The sequence below is a fragment of the Lathamus discolor genome, chromosome 5 (assembly GCF_037157495.1).
Source record: "Lathamus discolor isolate bLatDis1 chromosome 5, bLatDis1.hap1, whole genome shotgun sequence".
Taxonomy (NCBI): Eukaryota; Metazoa; Chordata; class Aves; order Psittaciformes; family Psittacidae; genus Lathamus; species Lathamus discolor.
The window spans coordinates 53998958-54024602 of NC_088888.1; the positions used below are offsets into that span (position 1 = coordinate 53998958).

The window sequence follows — 25645 nt, forward strand, 5'->3', positions numbered from 1 at the left end:
GTACTAAACATTAATAGATAGTGTGATAGAGTATTAATAAAGTGTTGTTTGAGTATGTTCTCAAAAAAGCATACATTCCTCTTCCTGCCTCCCATCTTTCCTCTCCACTTTAATTAATTTCTAAAACCTAAGAGATTACATGTAATTTCTAACATCAAAAGGCAAAGGAAATATGTCCTTTACCATGACCGGAGAGCTGTTTTGTTCGTTTTTTTTTTTCTTAAAGCAAACCAGGTGTTTTATTATTCACTTGAATTAATTCCAGGGGAATTGAGAAGACATGGTCCCATTCCCTTTCCTGAAGTTAACGCATGTTGCAGTCAGGTATTTTTTCAGCAGCTTCTTAATAGGGAAGATAAATGTAGCACACTGTAATTCTGAATTGATTAAATGCATTTCACTAAACTTTATGATGCATTTTAGTGAAGCTTTACTCCATCCACACTGCGGTTGTGTTTCCACTACAAGCTGGCTTGCTGCCATAATGAGTGCTAGTAGGTAGGTGGGAAAAAATGCATCACCATGCCTGCAGCTGTGATTGAGTAGAAGGGACTCAAATGCTCTTTTTCAGCCTGACACTGAAGAATACAGTTGACTTTTTGAAAAAGTTTGTTTTCAGCCAGTGCTCTAATCCCTGGAGCTGTAGGTGGTCAAAAGATCATTTTATGTAATAGCAGTATGTCCATGTTTTAAGAAAAAATAAATAATCATAGTAATAATAATAAAGCTTATTCTCATACTCTTTTGCTTTGACAAACAAAATACTATGATCAGATTTTGTTGTACTTCAGCCTTTCTATCACTACAGCCCCTCAGGAAACGGATTTTCCTTAACTCAAGTGTAATCTATATGCAGCTGTCAGTCATTTATTTAAGACACTAGATGCTATAGTCATCACAGTTTAAACATGATTCTAATAATATCTCCCCTGACAATTGTTACGGTGTAATCTCTAGCATTTTTTATGTCCTCCTGGAGTTTTAAGCCAAGTTACAAACTAGAAATGCAAAGGGAGACGGGGCTGTATGGCTCAGGCTCACTCTGAAGCACGTAACGTTTCACCACCAATCTTGTGGATGAGATACCAGTCAGTAGAACCAATGGTGCTTCACTGATTCATCTGAAGATGTGATTTGTCACTGTAGTTCTTCCGAAGGATTCTAATTGAGCACCAGAACAGCAATCTTTTGTTTTCAAATCCTACTGCAGATGAGGATTACAAGCAATGTATATCAGAATCAGGATAGACAACTTTTTAATTATGAAATTAATTTTATTTGACTGGTAAAGGTTTGGGTTTTTTTCTTACACCTCAATATGCAAAATCAGGTTGCTTTCATTTTGCGACAAGACTAATTAAGTGGAGCATGGCAGGAAGCAGCTAAAACTTAGTTGTCAGTCAGGATTCCAAGAGCTGGGGTTGTAACTTGGGCTTGCAGTCAGTCTGGTACCTGTCAAAGGAGAAGATGCTTTGTCACCACTAGGCCTGAAGTACAAACATTTTCACTGCCATACCCCTTTGGAAGCCTGAATTTCTATTGAGAGGTGGAAAGGAAGATCTGTTGGAAGGGGCTTCCTTCAGCTCTCTGTAATGGTCTTGGTCAATAGGGAGGTATTGTGCAGGTTTTCTTGAGTAAAAAAAAAAAAAAAGTGAAAAAAGGGGTTGGTTTTGACATGAAAAATAAATTATTCATGCAAAATCTCAGCTGAGGAGCTCTTTACCTGCTACGTCTTTCTCTTCATACATGGCGGTCTTAGGCGACTGTTTGGCCTTTATAATCCCAATAACTTATGTAGCAGGTTTTGAAATTTGTATTACTCTTCAGAATAGCTTAGAATTTATTTTAGTCACCACGGTGAAGGGATATTGTCATCTAGGTTTTTCCCTTCTTCCTCTTTATTTTTCTGTTATTTTTTCCTTGATGTATGGGAAGACCAGAAAAAAATTGCTATTGTAGGAATTCCCCCAGCACCAGTCATAAGAAAGCTTTCTCAATAATTGAATTCCCACCATTACACAAGAAGTGTGTAGAAAATGTAAGATCATTGAAGCTAGAATTATTAATGTAAAAGTATTAATGTAAAGAAGGAGAGCACATAGTTGTTAAACTTTCACTTATAGGCTGATATCAGACCACATTTACAGTTAGTGAATACCCTGCTTTTGAAGTTGCAAATTTAACTTCAGCTTCTCTCTTCACATCTTACAGCAGGGTGTCCTTTCTGACCACTACTATGAGTACATGGAGTAACAGTGCTGCTTTGGGGCCCTATAGCATTTAGTAAATGGGTTTAAACAGATGGTATCACAAAGGGCCCAGAGCTAAATGACTGTATTCCTCCGTGTCTTGTTAGTCTGTAATGTTGCATGAAAAATACAGCCAGATCCCCTTTCCCACACGGATAGGCACATCTTTCATTAAAAAAAAAAAAAAAAAAAGCTTTGTCAAAATAATAAAACAATAAAACCAACCAAGCAACAACAACAAAAATAAACAAATAAAATAAAACAAACAACGAAACCTCCCCAGACAAAAACTTAAAGCCTTGGAGACTTTACAGAGACTCTGAGGACTGTGTTAACTGAAAGTAACTGTATAAATGCAGAAGGCTACAATGTGTATATCTACTTCTTATTTTCCATATTTTGTAGCTTTTCAGATGTAGGGACCCAAAAAGCATTTTTTTTTTTTTGAAACATTTTATGTAAATTGCTTTCATTTGAAATTTTTTCAGAGCCTTCACATTTTATCAGTTCATGCTTAAAATTTTGCAATACCTTTTCTATCACACTGAAAACTGCTGTGTGTTTTTAAAGAATGCTGTTGAAGGAGACTTTCCTGATATATAACACTCATGCCCTTCATCTTTGATTTTTGTTTTGTTTTTGTCTCCAAAGAGATTTGACCCTTAGAGAAAAGATTTCCTCATTTACTCCTTATTCTATAAAATGTGGTGGGGAGGAGAGAAGGGAGGAGAGGGTGTTATTTAATTTGGTAGCTGTGGTGGAGCTCTGCTTCTCAGAGGTGACAAACTGGGCTGTTCCAGGGGACAGTTGCCTCTGTCATGCACAGGCATTGTCTGCCTTTCTACTCTCCCTGCTGGCTTTCTTCTCTGAAGTTGGCAGGTGTCACAGATGACAAGTTTCCTGCTCTCCTGGCACTTCAGAGAGCAGAATTTGTGTCTGTCCCAGTTCTTTGGCAGCTCATGAGAGAAGACTGCAGAATGGAGGGAGCAGAGATGCAGTGTCTGTGTTCCCAGGACTCACCAGTTGGTTGGCTGCCCAGTTTGGGAGCAGTGGTTTTAACCCTGCCTGGGTCCACAACCGGGCCAGGGAGGGAATGACAGTGCCAGTAGTCATTTCTTCCCTTTGGATGTTGTAAACAAAAATTATTTTTAATACTTTATATCCTGACAAGTTTGTGAAATATCGATGTTTTTAGGGGATTTTGCTAGTACATTAATTTTGAAGCATAGAAATAGGGGTCTTGTGGAAGTGAATTGTGGTGCAGGCCACATTAACTGGACGTGGTTAATACATAGAGTTTACCACAGTAGGTGATTTACAACCAGGCTCAGTTCACAAAAGGTTTATGAGAAATAGAGATCGATGGAACTAACTCATCTTTTTCTTTTTTTTTTTTTTTTTTTTTTGTATCTTCTTTTTACCTGGTGTTTCAAAAATGAGGTGACCTTGTATATTCCTTTTAAACACTTTGACAGGGAAGAAAGAGGCTTTCCTCCTTAATGTTTTAGGTGCTAGGAAAAGGGAATGCTAACTTCTTCTTTCAGCTCAAGAAAGACACGAAACTAATTTCTTATTTTTTCTTCTCTCCTCTCTTCAATTCCCCAGTATCATACTTCATCTCTGCCACTACAGTTATTGGGTTTTCAGAGCAGTAGTAGCAAAGAAAATTGACAAAATAATTTAATGCTGCCCCATAAGTTCTGAAAGAAGGAGGATTGCCTTTTCCTGTGCCTTTCGGAGTCCCTGCAGCAATGCACTGGCACTACGAGAACTCTGTTCCATTTTACTATGTTTGTTTAGACAGCTTTAAAAAAAACCAAGATGGGCAGTTCTGCTGGCTGAATTGAATACAGGTCTTGTCTGAATTGATAGGTCTTGTCTACATGCTGAGGCATATTTTCATACTAATCTTTCATAAGGTCTTCAGACGTATCTGCATATAAATGAGAAATTGTTTGCATGTATACACATCTGTGCATATGTGCGTACGTGTACGTATAGTTCTTAAAACCGAAACCCCTCTTTTTTTATCTCCTTTTTTTTAATGTATGAACTGAAGAATTGCCTCTTGCTCTCAATATGTAAGTTCTGTACTTCTGCACAGCAGAGGAAGCTGATAACGAGTTGGTAACAACCTGCAGTTAGGTAGTTTCCCTAAAGAAAAAGAATAATTATAATTGCCTGTTCCGTTTTGAGCAGGTGATTTTGAAAAGTGACCAAGCCATGGACCATTTCAAGAGAAGTATTGGGAGTTTGGGATGGCATTTTAATAGGCAAAATGCCATCTGCTTTAGCAATTTGTAATGTTTTATCATTGACAACTGTAGAGGAATGAGGCAGTCTATTTTGGTGAAATGGACAGATTTCTGTCCATCTGTGCTTGTATCGCAGCATGTCACTTGTACTTTAGATCTGCATAGCTCTGAGCCAAGATAGAAGCCAAAGCAAGGTCGAGAGGTGGAGAAGCCTGTCAGCATATTCTGTCTCTAATGATATGACAACTGCAAATTGGTGCTTCAGGCACAACCTGGAGGTAGTCATTACATTGGGCCTTGAAGCTCAGCTTTATCTAATATCGTTTCAAAAGAAGATGCTAACTTCAGATGCTTCCGATTAGCCAAGAGTTTAATCTAGTGTAGATTAAAATCAGATTCATTACTGGGTTTCTTCATTAGAAAAAAGAAAAATAGATATTGCTGTTAGAAGGATTATTGTTGTTATTGTTGTATGGATTTGCATTGTTGTTTCTCCTGAAAAAAAAACAAACCAACACAAGAATGTTGCTTCTTTCCAGTGGCTGAATTAAATAGCTCTGTTATATTTCAAGCCTTTGTTTCTTCTCTTCATCTACACATCTGCTGTCTTTTTCTTTTTCCTTCTTTTTCAAGTTTACAGAAAGCAATTGAGTTAATTATTATTAATTAATTATTAATAATAAGTCTTTTTGGAAACTACAGATTTGACCCTAGCAGGTGACCTTAAGGTTATGCTGGTTTTCCTGTCTCACCAGTGCCTACCAGATTGTTGTTGAGGAACTGCATCCGCACCGAACAAAAAGAGAAACGGGTGCCATGGAGTGCTACCAAATCCCTGTCACCTATCAGACTGCTCTTAGCGGAGGGTCACCGTATTACTTTGCTGCTGAGCTGCCCCCTGGAAACCTGCCGGAGCCAGTCCCTTTTACCGTGGGTGATAACAGGACTTACCAGGGTTTCTGGAACCCACCGCTGGCTCCTCGGAAAGGCTACAACATCTATTTCCAGGCCATGAGCAGCGTTGAGAAGGTAGGTGCCAATTACACCTTTCTTCTGCAAGGAGTCAAAGACATGGCCATGGTGACAGTTAGAGGACTGTTGGAGTTGGATGTAGTAGGTGTTCGCAGTGACATGGCTGAAATCCCTTCCATGCTGTGACAGTATGCCAGCGTGCCATTCACATTTCACACCGTCCTTGTGTGAACTTTATTTATAGTTTAGAAAACTATAGGAAATTGCAGTCATTTGTCCATAGGCATCTCTATATGAAGTGTCCAGGCAGGTCAGAAAGGAACTAGAAAGGAAAGCCAGAGTGATAGCTGCTATTCACACCAGGCCCATCAGAAACGAGAAGCTGCTGTGTTTACCCATCCTTACATTTGGGTCTCGGCAGTGACTGAACAAATCCTGGCTAACAGGCAGCCCTGCCTTGGAGTCTTTCAAAGAAAATCTCACCTTCTACCTATGGTTATGAAAATTGCATATGCATCAAGTCAAATGGGGATAAAGGAGGAGGTAATTAAACCGTACTGGAGCTGCTTGAGAACTGGTTGGGTTTTTTTCTGACAGAAGAAACTATAACTTCTTTTTAGTTCTTACCTATAGACCTGTATGAAGCAAAGTAAGCAAAAATAAAAGGTATCTGATAGATACTCATTTATATTTCCCTTACCTGCTACAAATAATTCCCTTTGCTTTTGTTGGCTTCCCGCAGACTAAATTGTAAGGGAATTTGTTTCATTCCTCAAGAAATAAATGAGAGGGAAGAATAAAATAAAAATATTAAATACAAAAATAGATCTTTATTTTGGCTTTTACATTTTGGCAGATAAGTAGAAGATAAGGGAAGAACATACAGCTTTTTACTTTAACTTGATTTCAATTTGTGATCGATCTTAATTCTAAAATGTTTTTCTCTGGTATGATTTACAACTTTGGATGAGATTTCTATTCCTACAGGGATTTGGGAGGAGGTTTGAGGGGCTTTGCGCACTGCATTCTTCCAGGACAGAGATCTAGTTATTGTAAGATAACCTCTAAGCTGCAGAATGTTAAACGGTTGCTTTACTATAAACTATTGGGAGCACCAAAATCATCAACGGAAAGTAAATTATGCTCTGAAACATGCTGTAGGATTGTGATGAGGGTTATGCTGTGATCTTCACAGACATTTTGACCAAAAGCGGACAAGTAAATCCAGTAATTGGGGAGAGTGCTAATTAGGTGAGGTTATTTTGATAAAATTTGCTGGGCTTTCATTTAGACTGAAAAATTGTCTTTATGGAACACTTATGGGAAACCTCAGCTCACAGCTTTGCTTGTTCTTTATGAACTGTGTTTGCAAAATAGCACCAACGTATTTTGCCTGTTGTGTGAGAATCTTCAAGAGGGGATACATTCAGGGATGGAGTGCTGGGGGCTGCAGGACTGAGGGAGCATGTTTTATAGAATGAAACTGTCGTTATTATATTTTCTAATTACATGATGATATTGTTTAGAGTTCTTTAATACAACAGCAGCTGCATCCTCTCACTCAACCTTATGCTATTTCAGTATGTTTGCCTTTAAAATGACTGTACGTTGTACAAAAAGGTCAGAAAGCCCATTTGTGACTGACCCTTGTCTGTTCAAGCTGTCCAAACTGTGCATAAACAAGTCATTTCTCTGTTTCTTTATTTCAATTGCTGACCAAACTTCTAAAGGAGAAGGGGGAAAGTAGGATACATATAAATTGTCTTTGCATGTGCAACTTCTGAAGCACATCACTGTCAAATCACTGTTTTTCCTGGGCAGGTTATATAAGTTGTAGATTAACTGTGTCATGTTAAGGAGTACCTGGGCTGCTTCTGTGCTCATTCCATCCTCAGAAGCATAAGGGACTATGTTTCAATGTGCATCAGGTGACTCTGTTCAAGGCTGTCAGGATGCAGTAAGGCAAGTTTGGAGGCAGAGCTGAACAAATGCACCTTATTTGCTGCATGGTACTCTCAGAGGTCAACACTGGCTGAGGTTTTCTCTGCCATGACATAAACAGTAGCACCAATCCTTTTTTCTTTCAGTGTACCCTCTCTCTGTATTCTTATGGCATGATTTCCATTAGATTTTAATACTCTGAAATTTTTCTACATTTGGCCTGTCTTGCACCTTTTCTTCCCATCATTATCCTGAATAATACAGACCTATGTCTCAGTTTCATCTAGTTTTCAAAGGCAAAACTCCCAGCTTCCTCTCCTGCTAAGATCAGAGCCCTGAGCCACCTTGTTGGGTTGCCCCAGCTGATCAGCAGATCTTCAGATGAATTTATGGAGCAGGGAGGGGAAGAAAAAGTAGCTTGATCTAACTGTTTTCTTTACTCTTGCCTCCTCAACAGGAAACCAAAACTCAATGTGTTCGAATAGCTACCAAAGGTAAGAGCCTTGTCCCTCTACTCAAAGTAGCTTTTTTAATGAAATGTGACATTTGTATTAAATGTTTGAACCAAGGCCATAACCGTTCCTCTATTTTGAGCCACTTGATTGTCTTAAAATGTAATGGTCTACTGATTCTTTGGTCTTGGGCCAAAAGAATGGTGTTCTAGCAATACTCATGATTTACACAAAATAAGCACCCCTTTGGTTTTGGGTTTGGTTTTGGTTCTTTTCCTCTGTGGTTTCTGAGGTCTGCTTTTAGGCTGCTGGAACATTGCAAGTGGCAGATAGACGGACTGGAGACTAGCAAGAGCAGTTGATTGAACTGTCTGTTATGCTAACAATTATTTCCAAGCAGGGGTGGGTGGATATAATTTAAATGAAGGACATGATAGTTAATGTTCCTAAAAGCAAGCTCTGAATGTTAGCTAGACATAAGGGAGGGTTGATTTGAGGAAGGCTTGTGTCTTTGATGGCAAGTGAGGCCCAGGGCTAAGACTGAATGCATAGCTGTGAGAATAAGTCGTGTTGACCCCACATGCAGTGGGTTAATCATATACTGCTCACTCAAAACTGCTGTTTCATCTTCAAATGAGAACTTAGTTCTGATTATTGTTATCTCTTGCTTTGACTGTATTTATAGCCATTCATTCTGGTTGCTTGCTTGTGTCAACATGAGACTGTTTTGGTAGACCTCAGCAGCATAAACAAGAACGACTTTACAAGTGCTAAAAGAGTACTCTGCAGAGGCCCAGCACTACTTATATTGTATTTTCTAATTGCATATTGATACTCAGCATAAAAACAACTTTAGATATGAGCAAGCGGGCATTTAAAGTACTGTAGCAGCACATCAGCACCATTTTATTAATCACTTCTTTCAATTTAAAACTTGTTCCAATTAAAAGCTGATGCCTCTAATGAGGTGTAGCAACCAAGTATTTTCTTGAGAAACCAGCAAATAAAATGTACTTCTCAACACGTGTTAAATTTTCATCTAGTGAGGTAAGCTAATAAAAACAGAAAATTAAAACTGTGAGCTAAGTCTTCTGTGAAAAGTACATCAGCATTATCTTACGTATGTTTACCTGGCAAGATTAAATATTTGAATTAAGATACATTTATATAAAGAAATATTTATGTACCACAAGCATGTATTGCTAGGATGTGAGTCTTGAAAGGCTCAGAAAAAACTAAATTACTGCAGGACTGAGGAAGGGGAAGGTGGTGAACTCTCATGAATTTTCTGGATAGTGAGAACAAAGCAGGGAAAGAATTCACCTGTCTTATGAGGAAATTACTTTTTACTTAACTGTACTCTGCCCACTGATCTCAAAGTAATGTTCACAAGAGCAATAGTCCTGTTGGTGGCTGCTTTTATGCCTCCCTCTGCCGTAACAGTCACATTCACCCCAATGGCTGTAGTCTGAAAGAAGGGGGAAATGAGCAGCAGGTTTCTTACCATCCGGACATAAATCTTGCCTTTGCCACTCTGACTAAGGACAAGTTTTCCTGAAGTAAATGCCTTATATATCAGTACTATATTCCTTGAATATGGAACTAAACCCCAAAATGTTTTCTCTGAATTTATTTTAGTCGATGTCAAATGTGGGAGGAGGCAACTTTAGGAGCAAAGGCTTTTTCTTGCAGTGAAGGAAGGCATTTAGTAGGGCATCATAGCTTCAAAGTCACATACATTCATACCTCTCAAATGAGTTACACTGGTATTCTAGACCATGTTTTAAAAGTTGACACTGAAATTTTTTCCCATGTTTTCACTGTAAAAATAGTACCATGATTTGTTGTACTTAAAGAAAAGTATACTTAACATATTGTATATGTTCATCTGGTTGTGCTGAATTTTTTCATAGCGTGTAAGTTTTCTTTGAGTCAATGGCCCGGGATATGTAAGCTTACATTTGTAATATAAGGAAAAGAGGACTGCCTCACCTTACCTAATACACCCCATTAAAGCTAACATACCCTTTTAAAATCCATAAAATTGTTTAAACTTTGCATTCAGTTATAAAAGCAGTGTGTCATTTTGTAGTTCTGCATCATTTCCCATGACTTGAAGCAGCCTACAGCTGGACACAATGAATTTTGCTTTGGACATTTTGAAAAGGCATTAAAAATCATAAAGAGCTGGGGAAGGGGGAAATAACATTAAAGGTGCATGTAAAAGCAAGACAAAATTTCCCTGGTAATGAAGTTCAGTATTACCTGCAAAGGTACTTTTTCATTTTATCTCATTCAAACATCAGGTGTAATTTACTGTGTATATTCACACTGGTGAGATGTAAAGATGGGAAAAAATACGGTAGTAATGTCATGATTTGGTGCTGGAGCAGTTCATATCCCTGAAATTATAATCCTGATGATTTAACTTTCTTATAGTGTTTTTTCCCTGATAATTTTCTGTTTGGTTAGGCAGTTCCTATTAATAGAATTTACATAGATTTTAATACATAAGGGTTTTGCATGTACCCTTTCCATGGATTCCCATTCCCTACCTTTGAGAACTGATGAAATGGTTTTTTATTGGTGTCAAACTAATGAAAGTCAGCAAATTTAAATTGAAGTGCTCAGACTTTTTTAGTCCATATATTCCAGGTGCAGTGTTCTCATGCGCTTCTGATAACAAAATGCACTGAAGCGTGAACTCATCTAAAAGATGGTGCCAAACCATGACTGAAGTATGTTGCTGCTTTTGGTGTGTCTTGAAAAAAATGCTTTTAGAGTAAGCTGAGAGAGTTACTAGTGTCTGGTATATTAAAATACATTGAGTTAATTTTTCCTGGAAGAAAATATTGGAACAGCACCAGATTAAATGTAGTCTCCTGAGCAGTTCCTGTGTACTTGCAGCTGAAGTATGAATGCCAGAATGATTCTTTCATGGCCATGATTTAGGATAATAATAGGATTCCCCCTTTATCTGGACACCTATTTCCACAAAGTTAGTAAGACCTTTATGACTTTATGACTTTTGCCCTTCTGCAGATTGGACTGTATTGGCCAAGGAGGTCCCAAGTTATTAGATGTGGTGAGAGGGTATGAAAGTTGCACACATTCTGTTCACATAATCTTTGATGCTTGAGAAAACTAGGTTTAAAATATCTCCTTGTCACGCAGGTGGTGGGTAGAACACACCTAAAGCACCATTTCCATGACATGTATAGCCCGGAAAATGTATGAGCTGTGAACCTTTTTAATTCCTTGGATGCTTTTAGCGAATACCATCTTCCTCTATTAACCTGAATTCCATTCCCATTCAGATCCTCTTAGTAACAAGTGATCAGCATCAGTTAAAAAGAAAAACAACAAACCAATAAAAAAAACAAAATCAAAGCCACAACAAAACAGACCCACAAACAAACCAATTGTTCTCTGCCTTGTTATTTTTTGAATCTAGCTGTGAGCATTACCCAGTCATTAGTAATCCCACCCACAGTAACTGAAGAAGGAGAAAAAAAATTAAAAACTCTTGTTTTCTAAGTGCAGAAAAGGGTAGAGAGACTGATAGATAATTAATAGGTCAGATATTCATTAGGAATGAAAAGATGATGGAATTATGCTAAGCAATGTGCATTATTTGACAAAAAAAGTGTTACATATAATTTTCTAACAAAAGTTCTAAAACTGATTTGGTAAGGCAGAGTTCAACTAGTCCATAACATGCTCATAGCACAATGAATGTGTGGTAACTCAAGCAAAGCATTGATAGAGGCGTGAATAAAAGATGCATGATTCTCGAAGCATGCACTTCTGAGTAAAACACGATGTTTATGACTGATCAGTCACATCTTGGACTGTGTGAAACTTTGAATGGGTTTTCACTTGCACATGATGGCATTTCATTTTACAGTCTAAAATGTTATCAACTGCTAAGAGAATGAAACTCGATTAACATAGAAAAGAAGGATGCTTCAAATTATTCAGCATTTAAATAGACATTTAAAAGGACAGAAGGGACAACAGAGCTGTTACTAAGCAGTGAGTATATGAAGCTGACATTTCTGACAGTTTGTAGGCTGCCAGGTTTGAGAGTTACACAGATTTACATGTATTCTTTTGTTTTGTTTAGGAGACTAGAAAAAAAATATTGAAAATTGAATGAGAAAGAATGTACTTTGGCAGTAAATAAAGAGGTGGTGGGCCTGGCAGCTCCAGTTAGAAGGAATAAAAGAAACCCAAGATTTCTCATTTGCATTTATAACATGAACTTCATCACCTCCGAAATTATTTTCCCTGGTGGTTTTAATTTGTATTATTAGTTCAGGCAGTGTAGAAGAACCTCTCTGTCTCTGTGCACGTTTGGTTCATACAGATGGATGAAAATGCCGTTTGAGATGATGAGCATCTGGAAGTAATTGTGAAATAGCAGAAAATGACTTTTTAATCTGATTTGAGGAATAAAAAGGTCTGGGTGGTAACATTTCAACTGCAAGTGTGCATTTAGTCCACCATCATTATTGCTCTGAATTCATTCCCACAGCAGTTGGGGATTGATCCAGAGGCCTTTGATGTCAATGGGAGTCCTTCCACTGACATTAATGTGCTTTGGATTAGGTCTTTAGAAGTCATAAATCTGTCTAGACCATAATTATTTCCTTGAAATTGTTCCTGATGATGTTTCTTCTCTTAGGGAAATTTGTGAAAGTCAAATCACCTCCTGGCAGGATGTTCAAATATGTCTGTTACTGATTAATGCACAAACAAAGGGAAGATGTCAGATGCTAAATGTATATGAAACAAAACTCTCACTGTTGTTATGGTTGGATCAATGTTCCTACAATGACTTTAGCTGTACCACCATAATAGCCACTGGAGACCTAACTAGCAATATGAATTTAGAGATGGATGCAGATGTTGCCTAAATCACATCTTTCTTTCCAGTCATTTATAGGAAAAAGCTATTTATTTAATAAGTTTAAACTTCAGTGGTCTTTTGCATAATGTCTTCTATCTCACGAAGAGGAGGTTTTAAGTGATTTGCTGAGCTTTCCAAAGATGGAAGAATAATATTAGCATGGCGTATTTCCCTCTTTTGTATGTGAAATTGCAGTGGCTCACTGAGCAACCACATATGGTAGTTCTGATAAGTGATACTTTTAGTTGTAAATAAAAAATTGAATGATCCTTTGATGGAATATTTGATGGTAGTTATAAAAAAAGTAGTAAACTGAGGGACACCTCCAGATTTCCAGACACAAAAGCTATAATGTGGGTATTTTCATATATGTGCAGATAATAAAATCGTGGAATTCAATGGCCAAAATTTTATTTGAGTAAAATAGAATATGATGTAACAACAGCATTTATTTGGTAAGCTATATGATTGATGTGCATGGGACAGCAGTTTTCAGAGAATGTGTTTCCCATTCTTTATTATAAGGCACTAAAGAGAAGTACCATTTTCTCCTTGTTACTTGATATCTCTAAGAAACAAAGGATATGCTTATGACATTGTCTGAGCTGAACTATTTATTTTAACTATATTTGAAAACAATTATGATCAGAAGTATTTTTTGCGTTTCCAACCCCTTTCCTAAGCCACCAGGAATACAGGGTTAGTACTATGTTTTGAAAAGGACTGTTTTTTCATGGAGGAGTAAATCTAGTAAGTACAGTTAATAAATCTAATTGCTTTACCAGAAGACTTTGTTTTTAAATACATTTCTTAGTGAATAAATTTATTACATGCAAACATTCTTTTATTTTTTGGTTTTGTTCTTTTATTAAATTTATTTTAGTTTTGAAAGTTAACTTTTTTAAAATTAGTAAGTTTGCAAGAGGAAACCCTAATGAGACATTTCAGTGTGGTTGTTTGGGGTTTTTTTTAATCGGACATTGAATGAAGAAATTTTGCATCCAAAGAAATAATAAATATTATCTTTCCTTGATTTTGAAATGTTTTGGTACTTATTTTGGTCTAGACACTTAATAAATTACCTTGTACAGCTGCTGTAAGCAGCTTGAAATCTTGGGAACCTTAAAGGTTTCCTAAAGAATAAGAATCTTTAAGAATTCAGGTGGAGGATTCAAGTTTATATTTAAATATTAGAGGATGAATGTTGATACATTCCCTGAACAACATCTTAGCATATATGCTGTTTTAGTAGGTGTCTGGTTTCTTAGGTCTCTTCAGCTATTATGAATATTATGTCAGGAATTATGTGCATCAAATGCTTTTCATTCATTGTTAGAGAATATGGAAACATAAATGTAGAAATCTGCTGGTTTTACAAAACACATTATACATCTAAATCAATAGAAAAATCCTTGATTTGCTTTATTAGGAATTAAGATTAGGAATTAAGCTGTTCACTTGCTAATACTGCAGTGTCTTGGGTTAGTTTTTTTATGTTAGCTCTTCTTTTTTTCCTGTTTCATCATTTCTTACTTGCTTTTTCTTATGTCTTTATGTTTTTTTTTTATTGTAAAATTACAAGTGTTTAAAGAAAGTAAATCTTACCATCACCTGATAGGGCTGGGCTCGTTATCTGCTTTTCACACAGACTCTCTATGTCTACTTTCATTTTTTATTAACTGTACTACTGGATAAAATGGCTCCTTGCAATGCCTGGTGTAGAAGAGTGCAGGAGATAGAACAGGCAGAGATTGCTGCCTCCAACAGTCTGTCACAGCCGATTTCGCATGCATGTTTGGCCCAGGAATGACAAGAATCTGGCTTCCCTGTGCAGCAGTGGAGCTTTAGAGCAGCCCTATTAAGGTACAGCGCTGTTCCACCTTTTCAAAGAAAGGAGGAGAAAGGAATCTCTAGGAATTACTAATTATGTCTACATCCAGTCAGTAGTTTTCAGCCAGAATGACACTTTCTCCACATTAGCGGGCATGTCAACACTGACAGTCCAGGGTAGGTTTTGCCACACATATCATTGACTTTTAGGATGAATTCTATACCTGATAAAGCAACCAGTTGCTGATGCTAGAAATATCTCTGCATACCGGTATCTTGCTACCATTGTTAGTGTCTGGACAGAAATTACAGTTCAAACCAAAGAGGTCGCATACAGTCATGCATGAAATGGTGTATTAGTCTGGGAGATTTTAATATGCACACATTTATTAGATTTGGAATTTTGTAAATAAAGTCCCAGCTTGTTTTGAAAGAGTTAATGAAAAACTGAATGTCACTCCAATAGCTGTTGGTTTGCTCTGAGCCCTGGCTAGTCATCACTCTCCTGTAGTTCTGATGCACTGTCATTACAGAAGACATCATGGATGCATTCAGTGTTGAAATAGTAGCAGCTTCCATTCTACACTACAACTTAGCGCTGATGAAGTAAAAATTATTTATGTGGCAGATTGATGATGTGATTGATAGTTTATAATGAGGAGGTGATGTCAGTAGATCACACATAAGCCCACACAGATAGAAAATTAAATTCTTGGAGAGTATGTACGGTTAGTGGTCACAGAGCTGGTGGAAAAAATGCCTGTCAGCAGCTCATTGCTATCCCTGTTACAAATGATTGGTCTCACTTATATTCACCAGAATAAACTAACTTTACATAATCAAAATAATTTTAAATGTTTCCTAGGTTAGAACAGTTGCACAAGCAGGGTAGAAATGAGATTACATGCTGGAGGACTGGTGAAAAGTAAACGGGAAGTAGGCTTCACCATTTTCACATGCCAAAAGTCTTGAGGTCATGCTTAAAATTGCTAGAAAAATTGATCCCCAAAGTCAAAGCTGCTTCAGCCCAACTACAAAAAGCAAAATGTTGCATCAATGTGTGACACCTTAGCACAGAGGTGATAATCCTTGCAATTATCCATCCTTGCATTAGCAGCCACCTAACAGAGAGATATTTTGAGTAGAAGACAAAATATTTTTGAGCAATAAAGCTTCTCACTGTGCATCTGGATAGAAAGGGCAAACAGGACTTTGTCTCAGAAAAGAATGATGCCCAAAGAATGCAGAACTTCAGAAACATCTAAACCAGAGAAGTGCTTATTGAATTTTTACAAAAATGGTTTACAGCCCTAAAGTCAGCATCACTGTTCCTTATAGAATCATAGAATCACAGAATAGTTAGGGTTGGAAAGGATCTCAAGATCATCTAGTTCCAACCCCCCTGCCATGGGCAGGGACACCTCACACTAAACCATCCCGCACAAGGCTTCATCCAACCTGGCCTTGAACCGCCAGGGATGGAGCACTCACAACCTCCCTGTGCAACCGATTCCAGTGTCTCACCACCCTAACAGGAAAGAATTTCCTCCTTATATCCAATCTAAACTTCCCCTGTTTAAGTTTTAACCCATTACCCCTTGTCCTGTCACTACAGTCCCTGACGAAGAGTCCATCCCCAGCATCCCTACAGACCCCCTTCAGGTACTGGAAGGCTGCTATGAGGTCCCCACACAGCCTTCTCTTCTCCAGGCTGAACAGCCCCAACTTCCTCAGCCTGTCTTCATACGGGAGGTGCTCCAGTCCCCTGACCATCCTCGTGGCCCTCCTCTGGACTTGTTCCAACAGTTCCATGTCCTTTTTATGTTGAGGACACCAGAACTGCACACAATACTCCAGGTGAGGTCTCACAAGAGCAGAGCAGAGGGGCAGGATCACCTCCTTCAACCTGCTGGTCACACTCCTTTTGATGCAGCCCAGGATACGGTTGGCTTTCTGGGCTGCGAGCACACACTGAAGCCGGCTCATGTTCATTTTCTCATCGACCAGCACCCCCAAGTCCTTCTCTGCAGGGCCGCTCTGAATCTCTTCTTTGCTCAGTCTGTAGCTGTGCCTGGGATTGCTCCGACCCAGGTGTAGGACCTTGCACTTGTTGTGGTTGAACTTCATAAGGTTGGCATCAGCCCACCTTACAAGCGTGTCAAGGTCCCTCTGGATGGTGTTCCTTCTCTCCAATGTATCAACCGGACCACACAGCTTGGTGTCATCGGCAAACTTGCTGAGGGCACACTCAATCCCACTGTCCATGTCAGCGACAAAGATGTTAAATAAGACCGGTCCCAACACCGATCCCTGAGGGACACCACTCGTTACCGGTCTCCAGCCGGATATCGAGCCATTGACCACAACTCTTTGTGTGCAGCCATCCAGCCAGTTCTTTAGCCACCGAGTCGTCCATCCATCAAATTGATGTCTCTCCAATTTAGAGAGAAGGATGTGGTGTGGGACAGTGTCAAACGCTTTGCACAAGTCCAGGTAGATGACATCAACTGCTTTACCCTTATCCATCAGTTCTGTAGCCCCATCATAGAAGGCCACCAAATTGGTCAGGCAGGATTTCCCCGTAGTGAAGCCATGCTGGCTGTCACCAAGCACCTTGTTGTTTTTCATGTGCCTTAGCATGCCATCCAGGAGAATGTGCTCCAAGATTTTGCCAGGCACAGAGGTGAGACTGACTGGTCTGTAATTCCCTGGGTCATCCATTTTCCCCTTCTTGAAAATGGGGGTTATATTTCCCTTTTTCCAGTCGTTGGGAACTTCACCTGACTGCCATGATTTTTCAAACATGATGGCCAGTGGCTTAGCAACTTCATTCACCAGCTCCTTCAGGACCCGCGGATGGATTCCATCAGGTCCCATGGACTTGTGCACGTTCAGGTTCTTAAGATGGTCTCGAACCAGATCCTCTCCCACAGTGGGCCCAAGGTCTTCATTCTCACAGTCCCTGCGTCTGCCTTCTAAGAACTGGGTGGTGCAGTCAGAGCCTTTGCCAGTGAAGACCGAGGCAAAGAAGCCATTCAGAACCTCAGCCTTCTCCAAATCCTGTGTAGCCAGTTCTCCCGAGAGCTTCCTCAGGGGGCCTATGTTGTCCCTAGTCTGTTTTTTGTTTGCTATGTACCTGTAGAATCCCTTCCTGTTATCCTTAACATCCCTGGCTAGGTTTATTTCTAACTGGGCCTTAGCCTTCCTAACCTGGTCCCTAGCTTCCCAGACAACATCCCTGTACTCTACCCAGGCCGCCTGTCCTTGCTTCCATTTTTTATAAGCCTCTTTTTTCCTTTGAATTTTCCTCAGCAGCTCCTTCTCCATCCAAGGAGGTCTCCTGGCCCTTCTGCCGCACTTCCATCAAACACTTTACTAAATGAAATGAAGTTCCACCTTGTTGTCATGAACATTACAATGATTTATTAAATTATTTGCTTGTCAACTCTGACACAGTGTTAAGTTCTACAGCTAGTCACCTAGAAAGAGGGAGCAGCATTGCCAAGTATAGTAGTGCTTCCTAAACACTGTCAGAAGTGTTACAGAGCAAGTCGGTATGGTTGATTGGCATTCCTATCAAATTACTTGAATACAGAGATTGATGCTTTGTCAGCTGTTTGAGACAATGGCTCTGAAGTTGAGGAGAACAAATTGCTTTCTGCTGTAATGGGAAGTTGTGTGCTAACCACACTGGTTCTGGAAGGACCCTGACCAGACAGTTATGCAAATGGACGTTGCAGGAGGGACAGTCTTTCTAGAAATTGCGTGGTTACCTCACATCTGTCTGTCAGAGCGGGAGGCAGTTACAGGCATTAAAGAGATTTAGGAGAGTTTGGTAGCCAGGTAATCCTAAGCATAGGGAACAAAATTACAACCTTTGTGTGTGGTTTTCAATGCTGTTGACCTTGGAAATGTGTGGAGGGTTTTGTGACAATTCAGCAGTCTGGAAAGCCCTGTGAATATTCTCTATACACTTCACAGTGATTAGGGTTCTTGATCAGGATGGATTTTCAGAACCTTTTACTGCCAAGGAAGTCACAAAGCAGATTGCATCCTTTGCCACTTCTGATTAAAATTTGCTTCATTGAGTCAACAGGAAAGGTAACTACATTCAATACCATATAGATGCCAGAATATTTAACCTGAACATTAAATCAGAGGTCCCATATCAGCTGACTTGTTACTTGCTCTTTGCTGATGACTACTGGTTATTCAAACATATGTAAGAAAAGCACATATTATCGACTGTTTCAGCCTCTCTGCTGAGTGGTTTGGCCAGGCCATTAGCATAGAGGAAAAAGAGGTCCTGCTTTAACCTTCCTGTGGTGGAAAATATCCTGAGGCATTACTACTGTACTGACAATACACTACTGAAATTTGTGAGAACAGCAGTGCTACTTCAGCAACATACTTTTTTCAGAACACCACAGTTAATAACAAAGTTATGTAGGGAATAGCAAAAGCCAGTATAGTATTTAGGACATTAAAGCAGCATGTCTGAAATAGGAGACACGTGGCTTCAAATAAAAGTAAACATCTATTGTGCATTAGTTGTTGCCACTCTGTATGGCTGCAAAACTTGGACCGTATATAGTCTCCGCATCAAGCATCCAAGCCATTTCCAATGCACTGCTTTCATTCCTTTGCTGCCATAAAACTGCAGGATTAAATGCTACACTCCTAAATTGCTGTCATGTTGTCAACACTGGAGCAAGATTACAGGATGTCCAGTTACGCTGGACCTAGCTCTCTTATTGAACAACAGATTGCTCAGTCAGTTTCTATGGGGAATTCTATGGGTTGAAATGCAGAGAAAAGCTCAGAGGTAGCATAATGAGGTAGTTAATGGGCAAGTTTAATGCAAATCCTCAGTTATGTGCCAGCAGTGTGGGAAATTACATGTGAAGATTTTCTGCACTGGCAGTGTACGTACTTATGCCGTCATAACATGCAAATAAAATTGGAATGGTTCTTTATGATGAATATGGTACTGAAACAGATTATATCTGTGCACTTCACAGTATCATGAAAATGGGCCTCTTTCTGCAGCAATGTATGATGCTGCTTATGTACTGATGGAAAACAAACATCATAATCACTCTCTTTCCATCACTGGTGTTACTCTATTTCTGAATTTGCCATTTCAAGTGGCTACTTATGGAAGATATAAATCATATTTTTTTAAACAGTGGTACAGGTTTCCCAGAGTGGTGGTAAATGGCACATCCCTGGAAACTCCTCCCGTTAGTCAAGCAAGGCTCTAAGCAACATAATCTGGTTGAAGATGTCTCTGCTCATTGCATGGGTGTTAGACAAGTTGATCTTTAGGGGTCCTTCCAATTCAAACTATTCTATGAATCTGGGATATGAAGATACATTTTTAAAAACATTTTCTAAATGTATATCTTCTTGTTAGGACCATTAGATAATGACAGGAAAACCAACTTGGTGACTATTTGCTGGAACTGTTGAAGGGGTTGATTCTTGCTGTTACAGCCGTGTTTTTAATGACCGTGAAAAGGTGACAGTGAAAGGGTGAGTGTTCTTCCATATGAGAAAGAGAGAAGAGGGTAGGATTCTACAATCATGTAACTGGCATTGAAATTTCCTCAACATATGGAAGGCAGTTCATTTGCACAAGTGCAGGCATTTTTTAACATGAACGTTAATTTTTGTGTACACTGACACTATCCAGATTATCTGAATTGTCTGCTTGTTTTGTTGACCCATTATAATAGAAAATATGTAGTCAAGCAAATCTCAGATTAATCCTTGGTCTGTTTCTGATTTCTCAGTTTATTGAATTGAGACTGTCATTTGTGTTTTGAAGTGACAATGCTACATTCCCTAGAATTTTGTAACAAATTTTATAAGGCCTGGTAATTCAACATGCTGTCATTTTCTGCAGATGTAAACAGATTTTCTCACAGCGTTTTAGAGTTTCTTGCATCTGGTAGTTCATAAAGTTTTAATCCTGAAGGGCTTAGTATCTGATATTATTCCAAAATTTAGAAAGATTGTCAGCTAGTTCCCATTCTGCTTTGAATCACTGAGCCGTAATGTTGACACGGGGATTTACATCCACGTTTTCATCTTTCATAATACTGCCTTTTGTACACCTAATGGAAAGGGTTACTATTCCTTGCTATGGTGTAAAGGTTTGTAAAATACTGAAAAGTTCTATTCTGTCTATTGAGGAATGTAAGTCACATGTCCCCATAAATAGGCATCAGGTATTAACCATCAGGGTTAAATTGGGGTTTTGATCAGTAAGTTGAACTGTTGAGCATGCTGATGCTGTCACCAACCACTTCTGTGTTTCAGCCTAGACCATGCTGCACACTAAGATGGGAAAGACTGGTGGGTATTTGGAGCAATCACTACCTATTTATAAATTTGCCAAGATCTTATTTTGCTTCTGAACAGAATTTAGAAATCCTCATTCTACATAAGCAGCTGGCAGTTTAGGGACTGAAATATGGCAAACTGAATCTCATCATATGCTTGTCCAAATACGAAAGCTGGTAATCTGGTTGCCTTTGTATAAAAAGGTATTGCTCACTCACCTCAAGCTCTGAAGCATGATGTTACTTAGCCAAATCAAATAATTTTAATAATATAGATTAAGTTCAAATAGAATTGAAGAGTTTTCTCAAACTCGAAAAGTGTAATCGATCTGTGTGTGCAGATAATTGAGTAACAGAAATTGTAACTTCCCAAGTGTCCCTTTTTAGTACTACTGGTGAAATTTGGACAGTGAAATTTTATACTCATGTAACATAACCAGCTGAAAGTATTTCTCCAAATCATTTTGGGAAGTGCAATTCTTTTATGCTTTTTTTTAATAACCTATTCAAGGAATTGTTTTGGATAAATGCAAGCAATTACTTAGGTAAAACAATCTGGTTTGCTGGAGAAGGTCTGTAGCACTCGAATAGATCATAATGTAGCGTGATAGATTGCAGGCACACAGTGCTGCAGCATTTGGCGGACAGTGGTTGACTTGTAGAAGCTCAGCTGCAGAAAGGCTTGTTCAGTTTTTCATGGCAAGCTTCTTGATTCATCTTGTGTTTGTGATAAGAAAAGATCAGCAGAGCTGTCATGGTTTAAGCCCAGCCAGTAACTCAGAACCATGCAACTGCCCGCTCAGTCCCTGCCCTGTTTACTCCCCCTGCTCCTGGAGGGGTGGAGAGGAGAATTGAAAGAATGTGAATCCCCCAGGCTGAGATAAGAACAGTCCAGTAACTAAGGTATAACACAAACCACTATTGCTACCACCAATAATAATAAGGGAAATAACAAGGGAAGAGAATAAAACCACTCACCCCCCACTGACCAATACCCAGCCCTACCCCACCAGCTGAACCCAGGACAAGAGCCCTTCTTCTAAAGACAGCATAGCTGCACTGTATTTCAAGTATAGTCTGAAAATGCAGGACTTCAAGATTTAGTGGCTCTTCTTCACACACGCAGGGCTCTTGGAGTTTTTGCCTGACTTCCTCTTTACTGGGATGCATCAATCCTGAACTTAGAGGAGGTGATCCTTAAATATTATCCAGGTTTCTTGAGCCCCTCTTCCCACCAGGCCTTTATCTCATGATACGCAATCTGAGATCACGGAAAATTAGAATGTGTCCATAAGCTGAACAAGACACTAGGCTGTTTTTTCAAAACTATAAGACCAACTGACAGCTGATTTTTATCAACTGATAACATTTGTTAAAATATCACTCCTTCCATGTTTCAGCTCCTTGCTCAACCTCTCTTCAAAGCAAAACATGTCAGCTGTACAGCATACTCAGCCATTTATGGAGCCTTCTTGAACCCTTCCCAATACAGAAGTATTTTACCAAGCCAAATTTTGTCATTGCTGTTCCTGGCCATGGCATAATAAGAAATGCAAGATTTGCAGCAAATTGTCTTAACATTTGTTAGGCTAAAGGGGAAATATAATCATGCAGGATAAGCTGATTGTAAATATTTTATGTTTTTCTGTCCTTATTTGAACATGGCTAAGGTAGTTTGAACTAATTTATACTGTGGTATAAATGTTTGAGACAGAAGCATAAATGAAACATCCCTAAACAGGAAGCTAAGCACAGATGTAAAGTATGTTTCTTACGCCAGCTTTGAAACTGGCTACTGTGTTTTAAATCAATTTTTTATGAGAACAGATACTCTAAGCCATTTTTCTATCCTGATGGTGTTTGTGTAACATTAATTTTGAGAACTATATAGTCTTTGTCTCCTGCTTGAATGTCTAACTAGATGAAGTACAGCAAAATGAAGAAAGATATCCTCATAATGAACACTAAAAAATGTTTACTTTATCTATAAGCATGATAGCTAGGGTTTGGTATTTACAGTCCCACAACATTTATTTAGCTTCATTAAACAACTTTGAGGATTTTTTTCTAATTTGGGATAGGACATATGAAATATGAATGTCTGCTTTCGTGTTTGTGCTGAGGCCTTTCCACTGCTGCTTCCATTTTATTATTGTTACTGTCCAGTTTAATAGGAGGTATTTCAGCTTTTCTGGTGGGAGCTCTTTATTAAGGACAAAGGTCTTGTTTCCATTGTGATATACAGCATTGACTTTCCCAACCGTGCCTGTGTTCTCTGCACAGTGTATCAGAACTATTTTTCTTCAAACAATAGCTCATTTCTTTAACAGCACACTCACATAAAAAGTAATATTGTAACTTCATTTTCAGCAATCAAACAATGGCAAATCACAAGTGTCAGGAGACAAAAGTGAATGTATGTTCTTGTACCTGAACAATTTCCTGCATTTCTGGGTATATGTTATAGATTCAAGACTGGATGCTGAATCTTGCCCCATTTCTCTGTGCAGCTGTAAATTTCTCTCTTCAAACTGGACATCTTGTTAGGATCAGGGCATGAATTTTGGTTGGATTGCTCTCCTCTCATTTTTAACTATGGAATAAATGTAACAAATACAGATACTCTGCCTGTATACAGTGAGCATAGTTATCGTAGCTATGTTTATGTTGAACAGTAATTTGCAAAGTAACAATAACCCACTGGGTCTTTATTGTGTTCTGAGGACTTTCTTTTTAATGTCTGGCTTTTATTCCACATACTCAAATTCTCCACTCTCATCCAACAATGTGATTATTAGTAAATTCCCATGAGTAGCATTGAAGAAAGATGCTGTCTTAGGGATAGTTTAAGTTTTTCAACACGAAGAGGCTCAGTATCAGAATTATTATTGATTTCCAGTCACTGTAAAGTACATACACATCACAATAAAGGTTCAGTGCCTAGAAGGATGTAAAAGAGCAGCGACTTGAAGTAAAAAGAAATTCCAGATTAAAAACAAAGCAGACTAAACTAAACACAGTGAATGACTTTCTTCATGAGTGTGGAATGTTTTCTTCGGCTATTGTAAACAGGATGTTTTCTCTTTTTCTACTTAACGCAGACATGAACACATCAATATTTAATTTGACCACAACTAGTATATGTATTGCAGTTAACCCCAAATATATTTCAGGCTTCATGTGGTTTTATAATAAAATTACAAATTTATAAATCCTTAATGCCCTTAATGCTGCCCATATGTTGTACTACAATCCTTAGGAATCTGTAAAAATAAAAATCAAGAGGATAGTTATGGGCTCTGAAAGCTGAAAACAGACCTAAGCCAGTCTAACAGCTAAAGATTTGTCAGCTAGATCCTAATGCTCCTAAACCTTTGGATAACAAATGTTGCCTTTGAGAACTTATCTCATTACATCTGGGCATCTTAAATCACTCTACAGAAATAATATAAAATAAAAGAAAATGCTCTACTTCTAAATAGAAGGCATGATCCTGGCATCTGTGCTTCTGCCCCAAGTGCCGTCCTTCTGTGCCACAATCAGCATGTCTTTTCTTAGATTTATGCTTGTGGGCATATGGACAACTGGAAGTCATTTGGAGATGCCAGTTGTCCTCATTTTTGTTTTTTCATCTTTTATCCTTATCCACTGTCAGTCGCTAAGGATGGTACTAGTTTTATTCTGAAGCAGTATGCAGTCAGATTCCTGCATGTACGTTCCAAATTTCAGAAGCAGAGAGCAAAAGAAGCCATTGTAAGTACTAACGCGTGCATATAGAGGTATTTTCCAGAAGATGGTGTTGACTCCTCAGCCTGTGTAGAAGCTCTGCATCAGGATTTTACACACGCCTGCCCAGTACCTGCTAAAGACTAGTCAGATGGAAGCAATTGGATGCTCTCATCAACTTATAGACTTTCAGCACCCATTTGAAATCCAAGACTTTTAAAAGCTATAGGTCATTACAGGTTTGAAGGCTGCCCTGCCCATGGGACTAAGAATTTCTGCTAGTCATCCTATCTTTTGTTGGTAGCCTTTTGTTCGGCAACAATTGCTTTCTTCCTTTCACCCCAGCTATTCATGTTGCTGGGTTTTTTTTCCCCCATCCACTCATAGTAAACTGATGCACCAGCACAGCATTATAATGAATTTCTATTTAGTTAGGCAAAAGTTGGATTGTCATGAGTAATTGAATTACTCCTCTGGAGACAGGATTTCTAAGTAAAGTGATGAGGTGAAGCGATTACAGCTGTAACCCTTACAAGCATAAAAAGATGTGTTATGCTAATCCTTTGTGAATGGGGTGAATTGAAAGCAAGGGGAATAAAAAAGAATGCTCTTAGAAGAAGAAGGATGTATGAAAGCACTACTGTGTCATTCCCTTTTCATTCATCCTCTGTTGCTATAGAGAAGAAAAAAAGTAGTGGTAAACTGGAGTGCTTTACCTTTCAAGACTATCATTCAAATAATTTAATCTTAAGATGCCTGAAATACTGTGTAAAAACTGGGGGAGGAGGAAGGCTAGGTATAGCAAAAAGAAATGTGTGAAGTGCCAGTAAGTGGAGGTTGCTTGTATTTTTGGTTGCTAAAGCTAGTATGACCTTACCTTACCTTAGCATAAAAGCAGCAGAATGAGGAGGGGGAAAAAGATGGTGTCAAAAGTAAGAGTTATGCCAAACATTACCTTTAT

At 38.7% G+C, this 25645-nt stretch overlaps 1 protein-coding gene across 5 annotated transcripts in view; it reads left to right on the forward strand.

Annotated features, from left to right (window-relative positions):
• PTPRK (protein tyrosine phosphatase receptor type K) overlaps positions 1–25645 on the forward strand; it is a 403857-nt gene that overhangs the window by 324866 nt on the left and 53346 nt on the right. For all 5 annotated transcript variants that reach the window (XM_065680919.1, XM_065680921.1, XM_065680920.1 and 2 more), the window contains exons 12-13: positions 5260–5533; positions 7875–7911. In XM_065680919.1, coding sequence (XP_065536991.1) covers positions 5260–5533; positions 7875–7911 — 311 coding nt within the window. The remainder of the gene's footprint in view (positions 1–5259; positions 5534–7874; positions 7912–25645) is intronic.